The sequence below is a fragment of the Plecotus auritus genome, assembly GCF_963455305.1.
Source record: "Plecotus auritus genome assembly, chromosome: 4".
NCBI classification, from domain to species: domain Eukaryota; kingdom Metazoa; phylum Chordata; class Mammalia; order Chiroptera; family Vespertilionidae; genus Plecotus; species Plecotus auritus.
In genome coordinates, this window is record NC_137775.1 from 66,311,182 (window position 1) to 66,326,278 (window position 15,097).

Sequence of the window (15,097 nt, forward strand, 5' to 3'; positions counted from 1 at the left end):
TAATTGTTTACTGCGCTGGGGCACTGGACGCGGGGACATGGTCAGAGACACAGAGCCGGCTTACTGGCAGCCATCGCTATTTGCCACGCCTTAGCCTAGTCATGCCCTGAGACCCCGCCCCGCACAATCTACAAACCCACCCAAGCTCCAAGCAGCGGCTTTAGCATATGAATGACCTGCCCTATCGCAGCTTAACCTAGCAAACTTGCAGCCCAGGTCAGACAGCTCCAAAACCTCCAAACCCCAAGCAAAGAGGAGAAAACTGTAGTTCTCGGTGTAGCGCCTGCTGGGTGGCCTCAGACAGTAGCTGACCTGCACCCCATTGGAGATCCAGAAGCCAGTGTACCTAGTCATCAGTGTGAGATGACACCAAATTTCAACTCCTCACATCCATAAGTGATACATTCAAGAGGCAGACTCAGTGAGCACCAAAGCCCCACTGAAACAAATCCTGCACCATAAGCGTGTCTCCAGCGCAGCAGTTCTTCCATTATAGACACAGCGGGTCCTCACAGCCAATTGGCCTGGAGGTCAATTCCTCCCAGTGTACAAACAGCAATCAAGGCTTAACTACACCAAGACTTTGCACTCAGCCCACAAAGGGGTGTACCAAAGGCGTCTACCTCAGGTGATTGGGGAGGCTGAGCTACTGGCCCCTATAGGTCACCTACCACAAAAAGCCACTCCATCAACACAAGGAAGCAACAAAATGTGGAGACAAAGAAACAGGTCACGAATGAAAGAAATGGAGGAAAGCAAACTACTGGATGACATAGAGTTCAGAACCACATTTATAAGGTTACTCAAGAATCTTCTAAAAACCGCTGAGGAACTTAGTGAGACCTTTAAGGATCTTAATGAGAATGCCAAAAAAATGGAAAAGGACCAGTCAGAAATTAAGCATACTCTGTCTGAAATAAAGAATATACAGAAATTCAACTGTAGATCAACGTACCCCAAGAATCAAACCAAAGATCTGAAACATGAGGAAACAAAAAACACCCAACCAGAAAAACAGAAAGAAAAAAGAATCCAAAAATATGAAGATAGTGTAAGGAGCCTCTGGGACAACTTTAAGCGTACCAACATCCGAATTTTTGGGGTGCCAGAAGAAGAGAGCGAGCAAAATATTGAAAACCTATTAGAAGAAATAATGACAGAAAACTTTCCCTACCTGGTGAAAGAAATAGACTTACAAGTTCAGGAAGCACACAGAACCCCATACAAGAGGAATCCAAAGAGGATCACACCAAGACACATCATAATTAAAATGCCAAGGGCAAAAGACAAAGAGAAAATCTTGAAAGCAGCAAGAGAAAAACGGTTAGTTACCTACAAGGGAGCACCCATACGACTGTCAGCTGATTTCTTGGCAGAAACTATGCAGGCCAGAAGGGAGTGGCAAGAAATATTCAAAGTGATGAACAGCAAGAACCTACAACCAAGATTACTCTACCCAGCAAAGCTATCATTCAGAGTTGAAGGTCAGATAAAGAGCTTCACAGACAAGAAAAAGCTAAAGGAGTTCATCACCACCAAACCAGGATTACATGAAATGCTGAAGGGTATTCTTTAAGAAGAGGAAGAAGAAGAAAAAGGTAAAGATAAAAATTATGAACAACAAAATGACATCAAATACATACCTACCAACAAGTGAATCTAAAAATCAAGTGAATAAAAAATCTGAAGAACAGAATGGACTGGTGAATATAATAGAATCAGGGATATAGAAAGGGAGTGGACTGACAATTCTCAGGGGAAAGGGATGTGAGGGGTGCGGGAAGAGATTGGACAAAAATCATACACCTATGGATGAAGACAGTGGCAGGGGGTAAGGGCATGGGGTGGGGTGGGGAATCAGGTGGAGGGGAGCTATGGGGGAAAAAAAAGAGGAACACCTGTAATCTGAACAATAAAGATTTATTTAAAAAATAAAAATAAAATAGAACTACATCCCAAAGTAAAAAAAAAAAATCAAACCATGACCTCCTGGGTCATAGGTGGATGCTCAACCACTGAGCCAGGCCATCTGGGCTGGTATTATTTTCTTTTCATTTAAATATCACCAAAGATATATGAGAAAATTAAAAGAAAAATAGGCATGCTCTCTCCAGAGCACGCCTACGTCTTTAGTTACCCACCCCCGCCCCGGCAGATTATTTTTGCCCTTTTCTCTCCTAAACTCCTAGAGCCCTTCTTTTGCTTCTGTAACTTGTTTTCTGAGCCTATGCAGCTCAGTTGGCTCACTTCTACTACCTCTGTAACTTTCTAAATAAACTTGCTCTTATAATAAAAAAAAAGGGGGGGGTACAAAAACAGAAGGGATGAGGGTAGAGGATCTTAGCATAGCTCTTTCCCACAAGAGCAAAAAATAAACTTTTTCCCTACTTAACAGGCCTTGCTGGTATCTGTAGGAAGTACAGCCAAATATGCCTTCTACTTCATTTCAACTTGGTCAATAACTTTGGCTTTAGCATGAAAGTTTCTATATAAACACAAAAAGAGATGTTTTCATACTTTCAAATGATAATATAAACATATCTATATCACTATTTAGGTAGCTCACAATATGACAATATAATGGCCCAACAGAATGGCTCAATGGTTGAGTGTTGATCCATGAACCAGGAGGTCACAGTTTGATTCCCAGTCAGGCACATGCTAGGGTTGGGGGCTCAATCCCCAGTAGGGGGCAAGCAGAAGGCAGCCAATCAATGATTCTCTCTCATCATTGATGTTTCTATCTTTCTCTCCCTCTCTGAAACCAATAAAAATATTTAAATAAATAAATAAAATACATATTTTTAAAAAGACCAATCTAACTCCAAAGCCTATGCTTTCCCAAAATACAATGCATGAATTTTTATAGCATTGTTTGTAGACATATAAATATTGATTGTTAACAAGAGGCAAAAACAAGTAATGTTACTCCCCAAAACACTGAAAATCATCAGGATGCAGAACATGTCAAATAAAAAGAACTGCCCTGGCCAGGTGGCTCAGTTGGTCCTGTACACCAAAAGGTGGCAGGTTTGATCCCTGGTGGAAGCAGGTGCAGGAGGCAACTAATAGATGCTTCTCTGTCTCTCCTCCCCCTTCCTATCACTAAAAAAACAAAAGGAACTATACTAAAAATTCCTGGGTTGTGGGCTCGATCCCAAGTGGGGGCATGCAGGAGGCAGCCAATCAATGATTCTCTCATTATTGATGCTTCTATCTCCCCCTTCCTCTCCGAAATCAATAAACTTATATTAAAAAAAAAAAAAAGCTTTCTGCTAATGCAGTGGTCAGCAAACTGCGGCTCGCCACTCAGTTGACTAATGAGTTTGCCGACTACTGGGATAGGGGCTTAATCACAAGGAACAACAACAGCTTGTAATTATTGGAATCGAGAGTCTAGGTCAGTGGTTGGCAAACTCATTAGTCAACAGAGCCAAATATCAACAGTACAACAATTGAAATTTCTTTTGAGAGCCAAATTTTTTAAACTTAAACCTCTTCTAACGCCACTTCTTCAAAATAGACTCGCCCAAGCTGTGGTATTTTGTGGAAGAGCCACACTCAAGGGGCCAAAGAGCCGCATGTGGCTCGCGAGCCGCAGTTTGCCGACCACGGCTCTACACAATCATCACACACCACATAGTGATTTTAACTAAAAACAAGTATTCAGGAAATTCAGCAACTAAGAACTTCAGGTAATATAACCTAAAAGAATCTACTAAATGATTAGAGACATTAATGGCATTTAAGTTCATATATATAAATTTTTAAATTGATTTCAGGGGGGAGGGAGAGAGAGAAAGAGAAACAGAGAGAGAGAGAGAGAGATCAATGGTGAGAGAGAATCACTGATTGGCTGCCTTCTGCATGCCCCACACTGGGGATCTGGCCCATAATCCAGGCATGTGCCCTGAAAGGGAATCAAACTGTGACCTCCTGGTTTATAGGTTGATGCTCAACCACTGAGCCATGCCAGCTGGGTGTCATTTTTAAGTTCTTAAAACAAAAGGGAAACAGTAAATATTAAAAAAAAATTTTTTTTGAAAGAGAACCAATAGAAATTCTACAAATTATGTCATTGAAATGTTTTTAAATACATATATGTATAGATTAAATGGCAGATTAATTATAGTTGAATATATGTTAGTGAATTAGAAGATACCTCTGAGAAAATGACCAAGAATATTGTACAAGGATGGTTTCTTTCTCTACTCTTTATCCTTTTTTTAATTTCATATGTAAAATACAGGTTATAAAGAATATGGGAAAAAATGGTATTAATATGAATAAAAGTTCCAGAAAGAATAATGGGGAAAGGTAATAGCTACAAAGATAATAGCTAAAATATTTTCAGAACTAATAAAAGACATACATTCTAAAGAGGCACAATGAAACTACAGAAACCCAACAACAAAGAGGTTATTCTGTGAGAGAGAAGGGGAAGAATACAAAGACACTTTGAACTAAAATAAAGGCTTTCTATTAATTCCATGTTCACTTTTAAATGAAGAAAAGGAGTTACATTAGTTTAAAGCAGTGGTGGGCAATCTCATTAGTCAACAGAGCCAAATATCAACAGTACAACAATTGAAATTTCTTTTGAGAGCCAAATTTTTTAAACTTAAACTTCTTCTAACGCTACTTCTTCAAAATAGACTCGCCCAGGCCATGGTATTCTGTGGAAGAGCCACACTCAAGGGGCCAAAGAGCCGCATGTGGCTCGCGAGCCGCATTTTGCCAACCACTGGTTTAAAGCAATGATCCGTTCCGATCTGTATATGACGTACAAGCCATTGTGAATTTGTAACACGCCCCCCCTCACTCCCCAATAAACAAAAGACTTTAGGAAAGGAAAAAATAGGCATGAATAGTTTTAAGAAAATCAGTTCCTAAGTCCTCAATCTTCATTTTGACACTTAATTTAACACCCATCTAGAAAAGAGGCATTATACAATTATCTCCTTCCCCCATCTTCCCTTTTAAAATAGACCTTTTTCCACTCCAGAAAACAAAGACATAATCCTCACAACTTGTATTAGAATCTAATAACCTCCAGAAAACAAATATTTGAAGTATTAGTATCTGGAATCTCTTTTGGCACATAAAATAGTAGTAGCGCTTCATATCTTTCCCTGTTTTACATATATTTCTGTTAAAGGTGAACCATGGGTTAGAAACTGGGTATTCTGAACCAAAGTAGGATTTTCTTAATTCAGCTATGCTGCAAAATGGAAAAGCAAAAGTAATGAAAATTTACATTTATGATCTTTTTATCTTCTACTCCAATTATTTTCAAGAAAATCATTGCCCAAAGAAAAATCAAGTGAGAACAACTCAAAGAAAGCATAAATTTAAAAAAAGACTGAAATTGCCCTGGCCCGTGTATCTCAGTTGATTGTGCCTTGCCCCTGTGCACAGAAAGGTGACTGGTTGGATTCCAGGCTGGGTTTTGGGCTCAGTCCCCAGTAGAAGGCTTGCAGGAAGCGGCAGATGGATGTTAAGCTTTCACATCAATGTTCCTCTATTCTCTCTTCCTCTCTCTCTCAAAATCAATGAAAACTAAAAAATGAATTAAATTAAAAAAGACTGAAGTCTGCCGTGACTTACTATAACCAGGTAACAAACTCAGATCAAAACCAAGGCCATATTTTCTGCCTTGAGATCCTGAAGTGAAATGGTTGTCATGATGATGAAATTAACATGGATATTTGAAATAAAAAATGAAAACAGACTTTTATAGATAAACTAGAGGCTCGGTATATGAAATTCGTGCAAGGGGGGGGGGTGTGTGTTTCTCAGCCCAGCCTGCACCTTCTCCAATCTGGGACCCCTCAAGGGATGTCTGACTGCCTGTTTAGGCCCCTCTCACAATCCAGGACTGCTGGCTCCCAATTGCTTGCCTGCCTGCCTGCCTGATTGCCCCTAACCCCTTCTGCCTGCCAGCCTGATCATCCCTAACCCAGCCTTGGGCAAACTACGGCCCGCGGGCCGGATCCAGCTGTTCTATCCGGTTCTCTTGCTCTCCCCTCCGCTCCTTTACTTTGAATTTATATTAGTTCACACAAACACTCCATCCATGCTTTTGTTCCGGCCCTCCGGTCCAGTTTAAGAACCCATTGTGGCCCTCGAGTCAAAAAATTTGCCCCTGCCCTAACCACTCCCCTGCCAGCCTGATTGACGCCTAACTGCTCCCCTGCCAGCCCGATTGCCCCTAACTGCCCTCCCCTGCAGGCCTGATCGCCCACAACTGCCCTCCCATGCCAGCCATCTTTGACCATATGGAGGCGGCCATCTTGTGTGTTGGAGATATGGTCAATTTGCATATTACCTCTTTATTATATAGGATATTACATGATCTAACTGACTGGCTAGTCTATGTGAACTGACGTTGTCAAATAAGTTCTATGCAGACATTTTCCATGGACTAAATGAGCTAAGTATACAGGTCCAAGTTTTAAAGACCCAAAAATTATAAATTTTTTTATAAAAAATATTGTATTAGTAAAGGCACCCAAAATTTAACAGTAATTAAAATTTGCAATGACTTCTAAGTATTTGGTTAAAAATACAATCTAGAAGTAACAAGTATATTACTACCCATTTCTTGAGTCTTGAAAAAAGTCTTTTCAGTATATTTCACCCAAATTCAGAAAGACAATGATTCTTAATTACAATTTTTATCTTTTTAAATGTTAGGTTGTTAGATGATTTTTGGAAATTAACTCAAAAGAAAGCACTGAATGATAATACTATAGCAAAAATCTTTCCCTACCCATTTTATTATATGACACAGTACTTATATAAATAAGATTTCACAGTACTTATATATATAAAAAACAAAAAAAAAAGTTTAAAAAATTGCAGCTGAATGTTTTATTCTAGCAATAAATAATATTTATTCATGGATATGTGAATTAAATGAATAAAGAAGGAAAACATCAATTCATCTGTTTTAAGAGATATATTTCTAAAATAATTATACACAATATGTTTAATAATTGTAAATATCTGTAATATAATTTTGGATTGAATATTTATTAATAACTATAAAGGTAACTCAATCCATTAAAAAATGAACCTTTTAGTGACAGGAATATTATTTAATTTAACATTAAATATTTAAATTATCTCTTTATTAACATTTATCTCTTTATTAAAGTATAATAGGATAAGTTAAAATCTTTCTATCCCATAAAAACACATCACATGAAGTTAAAATAGATATATAAAGTCAAAATCCTGTGAGAAATTGAAAGAAAATATAAATTTAAGAAGAAAAAGGCACAACATAGTATTTTCAACTTAAAGAGGATATAGTCCACTTTTAATAATATTTTTAAAATAGATGTTGCTGAATATGAAATCATAATTATCTTTAGATATCACTGGATACATACAAGTGTCAAACAGGTTTTATTTTAAAATATCAATATATCTTTAAAAATGTGTAACAAGGCATATACTTAATTAAAAGCTTAAGGGAATCTCAAGCAATAAAAGATCAAAGACCAATGTCATAGAAGTTAGTGATGGAACACTTACTATTTTTCTCCAAAGTGCACTATTTCTCTGTCTACCTGAAGAATATCTAACAGCCGCACTCTAAGAAATTGCAATGTGAAAAACCTTTCAGTGTAATTTTATAAAGAAAATACTAAAAGAGTACTAAGAGAAAAACTTCAAATTCTGTAAATTCCCTAAATCATGACAAAACTTGTTTTGGAGAAAAACCTCTACAAAGATGGAGAAAGTAAATTTAAAAGTTCCTAAAATCTATTCAACTGCTAAGTATGGGAAATACTTAAGAGGGTGCTATGCCAGACTGTCAAAAACTTAAGTTTGACCACATACTCTCCAAGGTTACAGGAAACAGGAATTCGCATATATTAAGGATAAATTAAGTAAAATCAGGTATAAGAAAATTAGAAATGTATCTGACCTGATACAGCAGCTCTACTTCTATATTCATTCTACAGATATACTTGTGTGTGTGCAAAATTACCCATACAGAAGGCTAACTTACTCAAAATTTTTGGGGGGGGCCCCAGTAGATAACACCATAAATGTGGTGGTAATGAATAATAACAGTACAACATAAAATGAAATGGTACATTGAAAAGAATGGAGATACTCTTAATAAACTCTCATGGATGGTCTTCAGACATACTCATTTTTAGAAGATTAGAAAACGTGTGCATAGGATACTACCAATTATGTAAGTGTAAGGCGGTGAGACGAGAATATACATTTTGTTTTAACTCATAAATACTGATAGGAAAAACAAGAAACTGGGAACATCATTTGCCTCTGGGATAGGAAAGAGAGAGGTTGGGACTTAAAAGCAACACTTGCCTTTTTTCCTTTTGAGGTTTCAGAATCCTCATCTTCATCTATACTGAGTAGATTTGCCTCACTGCATATAAAATAAGGGAGGAAGAAACCTTAAATGGCAATTATGACCCATACATTAAATTCAGTTTTATCCTCTTTGTTCACCTAATAATTCAGGGATCAGCAAACTTTTTCTGTAAAGGGCAATAGAATAAATATTTTAGGCTTTGTAGACCATACTATTGCCATGTCAACTACTCATCTTTTCCATTATAGTATAAAAGCCACCATAGATTACCAGTATATGTAGAGTTGTGTTCCAATAAAACGATTAACAAAAATCTAGTGGTGGGCCAGACTGGGCCTGTGAGGCATCATGGTTTGTTGATCCCCACCATAAATGAATAAAATATTTGTCGTCTTATATACAGATTTCATATATGGTTACTCATTTTTACTTTCTGTCTTGGATTTAAAATTAGGGGGAAAGGACAGAGAAACAAACTGGTAGAAAACATTAGCTAATGAAAAGGAAGTAATTCCAACAGTATTACCACAATAAAATAGCTAATACCTCTTCCACTTTGAAAGAACTATCAACTCTTCACTGAGAATCACTGGCCTGCGATTTAAAAAAATCAGACTGATATATCTATTAATAAACAGTTCATGTTAATATCAACTTGTTCAAAAAGCAAGAGCCACTGAGGATCCACTTATAATGAGGAACCAAAGAGTATGATTCATAAATAAAACATACAGGACAGGTAAGCACCTTAAAAGACAATTTTTTACATACCCACGACAAATCTTTTCAAATACCCACAACAAATCTTTTCAAAATACACCCTTGTGAAGGCAACTCTATAAGCTATTTTCAGTGAAATCCTAACTATTTATAGTAAAAACATAAAATGTTTGTTTCATTACTGCTTATATAGATCCCAACTTTTTTAATGCTAAAAATTCTCTCCTTCCAAACACTTTACAAAAATATTTTTAAAATGATATACTTTCTACTCAATTTAATTCCAATTTTTCAAAATGGCTATCTTTGTTACAGAACCTATGTACTAAATGTCTGTAACATAAACTACTTTAAATGGAAAAATAATCAGAAATAAAAGACCATAAAATATCAATTTTAAGAGAGAAATTTACCAGTTCTAAGCTCTCCTTCAAATAAAACTTCACTTCAGTTCAATAGCTCATAGGTGAAGGCACATAAAATAGTAATGATGAATGGAGCTGTTGCCCAGAAAGAAGTGAAGCACCTACAATATTTAGCCAATATACTCTGAATGACTTCTTGTGTAAAATTTCTAAAACATACTTACAGTTTTGGTAGAACTTGGTGTATATATTTGTGTTTCTCTAAATTTGCTATTTGTTCTGATTAAGGAAAAACTCAGATCAATAAACCCAGAAACTATAGCAATGCTGAATCTGTAATACAAATTCTTTATGATGCAAAAGGTTTTATTAAAACCACTATTTGAAATTTTTCACAGAAGTAATTCCAAGTACATTAACAAATATAATGAACACTTTGCTTAGCTTCTGTCTGGGTCAACACCTGTGTTTATCATTTATAGTGTTTCTGCTCTCTCTGGTGATAATCTGATCTGAGATGTACGTGGTAGTTAGGGTGTAAATGGGAAGAAAGTTACTACAGGATCTAAACTTTCATACAAAATTCAGAGGTCTTAATCTAGGTTCACTTACTCAAGATAAATGGTAGCTTTTCAAATCACTGAACAGAATCCCGTGTTTATTTTTACTAAGGAACAATTTATTTAGTTGGAAATCTGTAGTATGATTGATATTTAATTATAAGGTTATATATATTGCATGCACTTATTTATACATTTCAAAAGATAAATATAACACAAAATTATTTACCAATAAAGGACTGCTTTTTCTTCATTAATGCTATTATAAAAGAGTCAATATTTTCTTAAGAATACCATACTCTTAAAAGTATTTTCACAGAAAATAATTTATATTATTTTTCTAATAAAAGTTTCATTCTTATAAAATATCTGAGGGGAAAAAATCTTACTCTTTATCTGTATCTCCTTCACTTTCATCTCCATGATCAAAGCTCCAATTATTTTTAAAACCTCCATCTCTCTTAGATTCTGATCTAGTTAAAGCTGAAATAAAAACAGAGATAAGTATTCATTAATAGAGCTATTATCTATAAAATGAAATTAAGCATTCCCCAAGTTCTTTTAGTCTAGATTTTCTTTTCACTTGAATGCCTTTGATTATTGCTTATGAACACCTTATTTCCTCTAAAGAGAGAAAGAACACTTTAATGTCATCCATATGTGTGTTTGCTAGAAAAAGCAGCTCAAATTTGTAAAATACAATGAAAATGGGAACACACACACCCATGAATATGTATGAAATATTTTTAAAAATCAACCCTGTATCTCCATAATTGATCACTGATTCTAGAAATCAGTGCCTGTTTGCTTGCCTTATTTATGAGAACCATATCCAGACCACTAACTGACCTTTTCTTTACCTCCATCATCTCTACCTTTTAACAGAAGAGAAACAAATAAAAGATTTCTGTGTTGGCAATATGATGAACTTGATTTATCAAAAACAACAAAAAACCTCCATATCAGAACACCAAACATGCTCATTATGAGTTTTAAAAACTTTATAAGTGCATGGCTGAAAACCGTTGAAGTCATAAACAACTGGTAAGTGGGAACCTGGAGAAATAAACTTCTGAAGTTGTCATTTGAAGCCACATGACAAAATCCTGATGACCTAGAGCCTGGTGTTTAAGATCAAGTTTAGGGCCCCAGAACCCTGGCTGGTGTGGTTCAGGTGGTTAAGCATGGTCCCATGCACCAAAAGGTCGCCATTTGATTCCTAGGGTCAGAGCACATGCCAACATTTCAGGCTCAATCCCCAATAGGGAGTGTGCAGGAGTGTGTTTCTCACACATCGATGTGTGTCTCTCTCCCTCCCTCCATCTCTATCTAAAATCAATATATATATAAAGTTTGGGGACACAGCAAAATGAAGGATCAGACTGAATACCAGAACACCTGAAGGGCAACACTCTGATTGGGTGAACTAGGGTAAAACAAAGAAACTCACTGAAGAACTCAACAATGGGAATAATAATAATGTCCTGTCCTTGCCTCTGGATTTTTGGATTGAACTATATACTAAGTATATATTCCCATGATTAGAGAATTCCTAACCATAAACTAACAATAACTCAGATTTGGGACCAAATGTTTTATAACATACACTAGAGGCCTAGAGCATGAAAATTCATGCACTGGAGGGGGGTCCCTCAGCCCAGCCTGCCCCCTCTCACAGTTGGGAGCCCTCAGGGGTGGGAGGCGACCCGGCAATCAGGGGAAGGCGACGCCCCCATCACACCTCTGCTGCTGCCACTGCCAGCAGCACAAGCCTCAGCCAGCCCTGGATACCTGAGCCTCGGGCGGCCCTGGGCAGCTGGGCAGCCACCATCCGAGGCTTGCCTGTGCCTTGGGCCGGCCCTGGGTGGCTGGGGGACTGAGAAGATTGGGGGACTCTGGAGGCAGGCAGGCCTGGCCTTGCCGCGTGCCTGTCACCCCAGCAGGGCTGAGGGGACTGGGCGCTGCCATCTTGTGGCTGTGGGCACTGCCATCTTTGAGGGCATGGCAGCTAATTAGCATATTCCCTCTTTATCGGCTGTGGATGCTGCCATTTTTTAAAAATATATTTTACTGATTTTTTTACAGAGAGGAAGGGAGAGGGATAGAGAGTTAGAAACATGGATGAGAGAGAAACATTGATCAGCCGCCTCTTGCACACTCCCTACTAGGTATGTGCCCACAACCAAGGTATATGCCCTTGACCGGAATCGAACCTGGGACTCTTGAGTCCGCAGGCTGACACTCTATCCACTGAGCCAAACCGATAGGGCGATGCCACCATTTTTTGAGGGCGGGGAAGTCAATTAGCATATTCCCTCCTTATTGGCTGTGGGCGCTGCCATCTTTGAGGGCAGGACAGTCAATTAGCATATTCTCTCCTTATTGGCTGTGGGCACTGCCATCTTTGGAACAGTGTGAGGGTCAATTAGCATATTTCCTCTTTATTACATAGGATGGCCCAGAAAAGCCCATAATTTGAAAAGTCTCACAAGAAAAATGCTCACTAAATAAAAGAGAAATACAAATCAAAACTATAATGAGATACTAGTTTGCACCCATTAGGATGGCTATTTCTTTACAAAAATTAAATATAATTAGTAGTGACAAAAATGTGGAGGAATTGAAACTCTTATGCACTACTGGTGGGAATGTAAAATGCTCCAGCCACTGTAGGAAAAGTTGGGCAGTTGACTAAAAAGTTAAACATAAAATTACCCTATGATCCATCAACTCCACTTCTAGGTATACTAGGTGTACAGGTTAATAATGCAGATTTTTTCAATAGATGGAGTTACACATATGTTGATATATATGCGATTTGATATGTATGCTATTTTGTTGTATTGACAACAAGCTTCAAAACTTCCTATGTCAAATTTTCTGAAGGTGTTAGCATATTTTTACACTTAAAAGTGTTGAATTTCGTAAAGTTTTAATTCATTACTTTATTTTGAAGAAAAGTGCTGCTGAATACTTCGGGAAGCTTATGGTGAACATGCTCCATCTCAAGATACTTGTGAACACTGGTTTAAATGCTTTAAAAGTGATGATTTCGATGTGAAAGACAAAGAATGTCCAGGTCAACCGAGAAAGTTTGAAGACCAACCATTACATGCATTATTGGATGAAGATGCATGTCAAACTCAAAAAAAATTTGCAGAAAGATTAAATGTTGCTCAGCAAACAATTTCTAATCGTTTACAATCAATGGGAAAGACTTAAAGGAAGGAAAATGGGTGCCACATCAACTGAACGAAAGACAAATGGAAAACTGAAAAGTCATTAGTAAAATGTTGCTTCAAAGGCATGAAAGAAACTCTTTTTTTGCATCGAATTGTGGCTGGCGATGAAAAGTGGATTTATTTTGAGAATCCCAAATGCACAAAACTATGGGTTGATCAGGTCAACCATCAACATTGACTGCAAGGCCAAATCGCTTCGGAAAGAAGACAATGCTATGCGTTTGGTGGGATCAGGCAGGTGTGGTGTATTATGAGCTTCTAAAACCAGGTGAAACCGCTAATACTGATCGCTACCGACAACAAATACTCAATTTGAACCACGCTTTGATGGTGAAACGACCAGAATGGGCCAGAAGACACGGCAAAGTAATTTTGCTTCATGACGCACTATCACACACTTCAAAACCAGTTAAAGACACATTAAAAGATCTTGCCTGGGAAGTATTAACCAACCCACTGTATTCACCAGACCTTGCTGTTCCGATTGATGGCACATGCACTTTCTGAGCAGCACTTCAAAACATTGGAAGAAGTGGAAAATTGGGTCTCTGAATGGTTTGCCTCAAAACAAGAAACGTTCTATTGGAACGGTATCCACAAATTACCTGAAAGATGCGGGAAATGTGTAGCTAGCGATGGACATTACTTTGAATAAAGCACTTTTGATGTTTCTCTTGAAATTATCGTGTTTTCTTTGATTACAAAATCCGTATTATTAACCGATACACCTAGTATACCAAACAAATAACTGAGGGCATGGACTCTGACACTTGTACACCAATATTATAGCAGCATTATTCACAACAGCCAAAAGGTGGAAACAACCCAAATGTCCACCAACAGATGAATGGATCAACAAATCATGTTCAGTACACACACACACACACACACACACACACACACACAATTCATCCATAAGGAATGAAATTCTGATTCATGGTACAACATGGATGAGCCCTGAAAACATTACACTGAGTGAAATAAACCACTCAGGCAAATATTGTAAGATTCCACTTATATGAGGTACCTAGAATAGGCATTTTCAGAAAGTAGAACAGCAGCAGCTAAAGGGAGAGTCGAATGGAGAGTTATGTTTTAATGGGTAGTTTTTGTTTAGGATGATGAAAAAGTTCTGAAAATGGATAGTGTAGATAATTGCATAACATTATGAACACAGTGCCAATCCGCAAAACTGTACACTTAAAAATGGTTAAAATGGTAAATTTTATGTTATGTATATTTTACCACAATAAGGAAATGTTTGTAAAGACAAAAAACAAACAAAACTTCTAAATGACTAACATAATTCGATATAAATCGTCTCTTAATAAATACAAAAGTTAGGGGGTTAGGTAGAAGATAAAGGGAAGATAAATTGTGATGGAAGGAGACTTTACTTGGTGTGGTAAACACACAATACAGTATACAAATAATGTATTGTAGAACTGTACACCTGTATAATTTTATTAACCAATATCTCCCAAATAAGTTCGATTATATATTATATTAGGGAAGGTATGGGAGGGTGGGGGTAAGGGGGTGAGATCAACCAAAGGACTTGTATGCATGCATATAAGCCTAACCAATGGACACCAGGGGGGTGAGGGCTTGAGTGGGGAGGGGCAATGGGGGGATAATGACACATTTGGGTTGTTTCCACGCTTCCATATATATAATTTCAATGCAAGCCTCAAGAAAAGAATTTCAAAATACGTGCATTCACAACCAAAAATATCATTAAACAGAAGAAATTACATCATTAAGAGTAAATTTGAGGGAGAACCAAGACAGCATAGGCAAACACCGATACTGGTTACCGCCACAACCACATCAAAATTACAACTAAAATAC

At 37.4% G+C, this 15,097-nt stretch overlaps 1 protein-coding gene across 10 annotated transcripts in view; it reads right to left on the reverse strand.

The window, feature by feature from the left end:
• SENP6 (SUMO specific peptidase 6) overlaps nt 1-15,097 on the reverse strand; it is a 116,375-nt gene that overhangs the window by 76,314 nt on the left and 24,964 nt on the right. For 5 of the 10 annotated variants that reach the window (XM_080664679.1, XM_080664681.1, XM_080664678.1 and 2 more), the window contains exons 2-3: nt 10,394-10,487; nt 8,353-8,413 (exon numbers count right to left, since the gene is read on the reverse strand). The exons of the other annotated variants lie outside the window; for them this stretch is intronic. In XM_080664679.1, the coding sequence (XP_080520805.1) occupies nt 8,353-8,413; nt 10,394-10,487 (155 nt within the window). The remainder of the gene's footprint in view (nt 1-8,352; nt 8,414-10,393; nt 10,488-15,097) is intronic. 10 annotated transcript variants of the gene reach the window in all.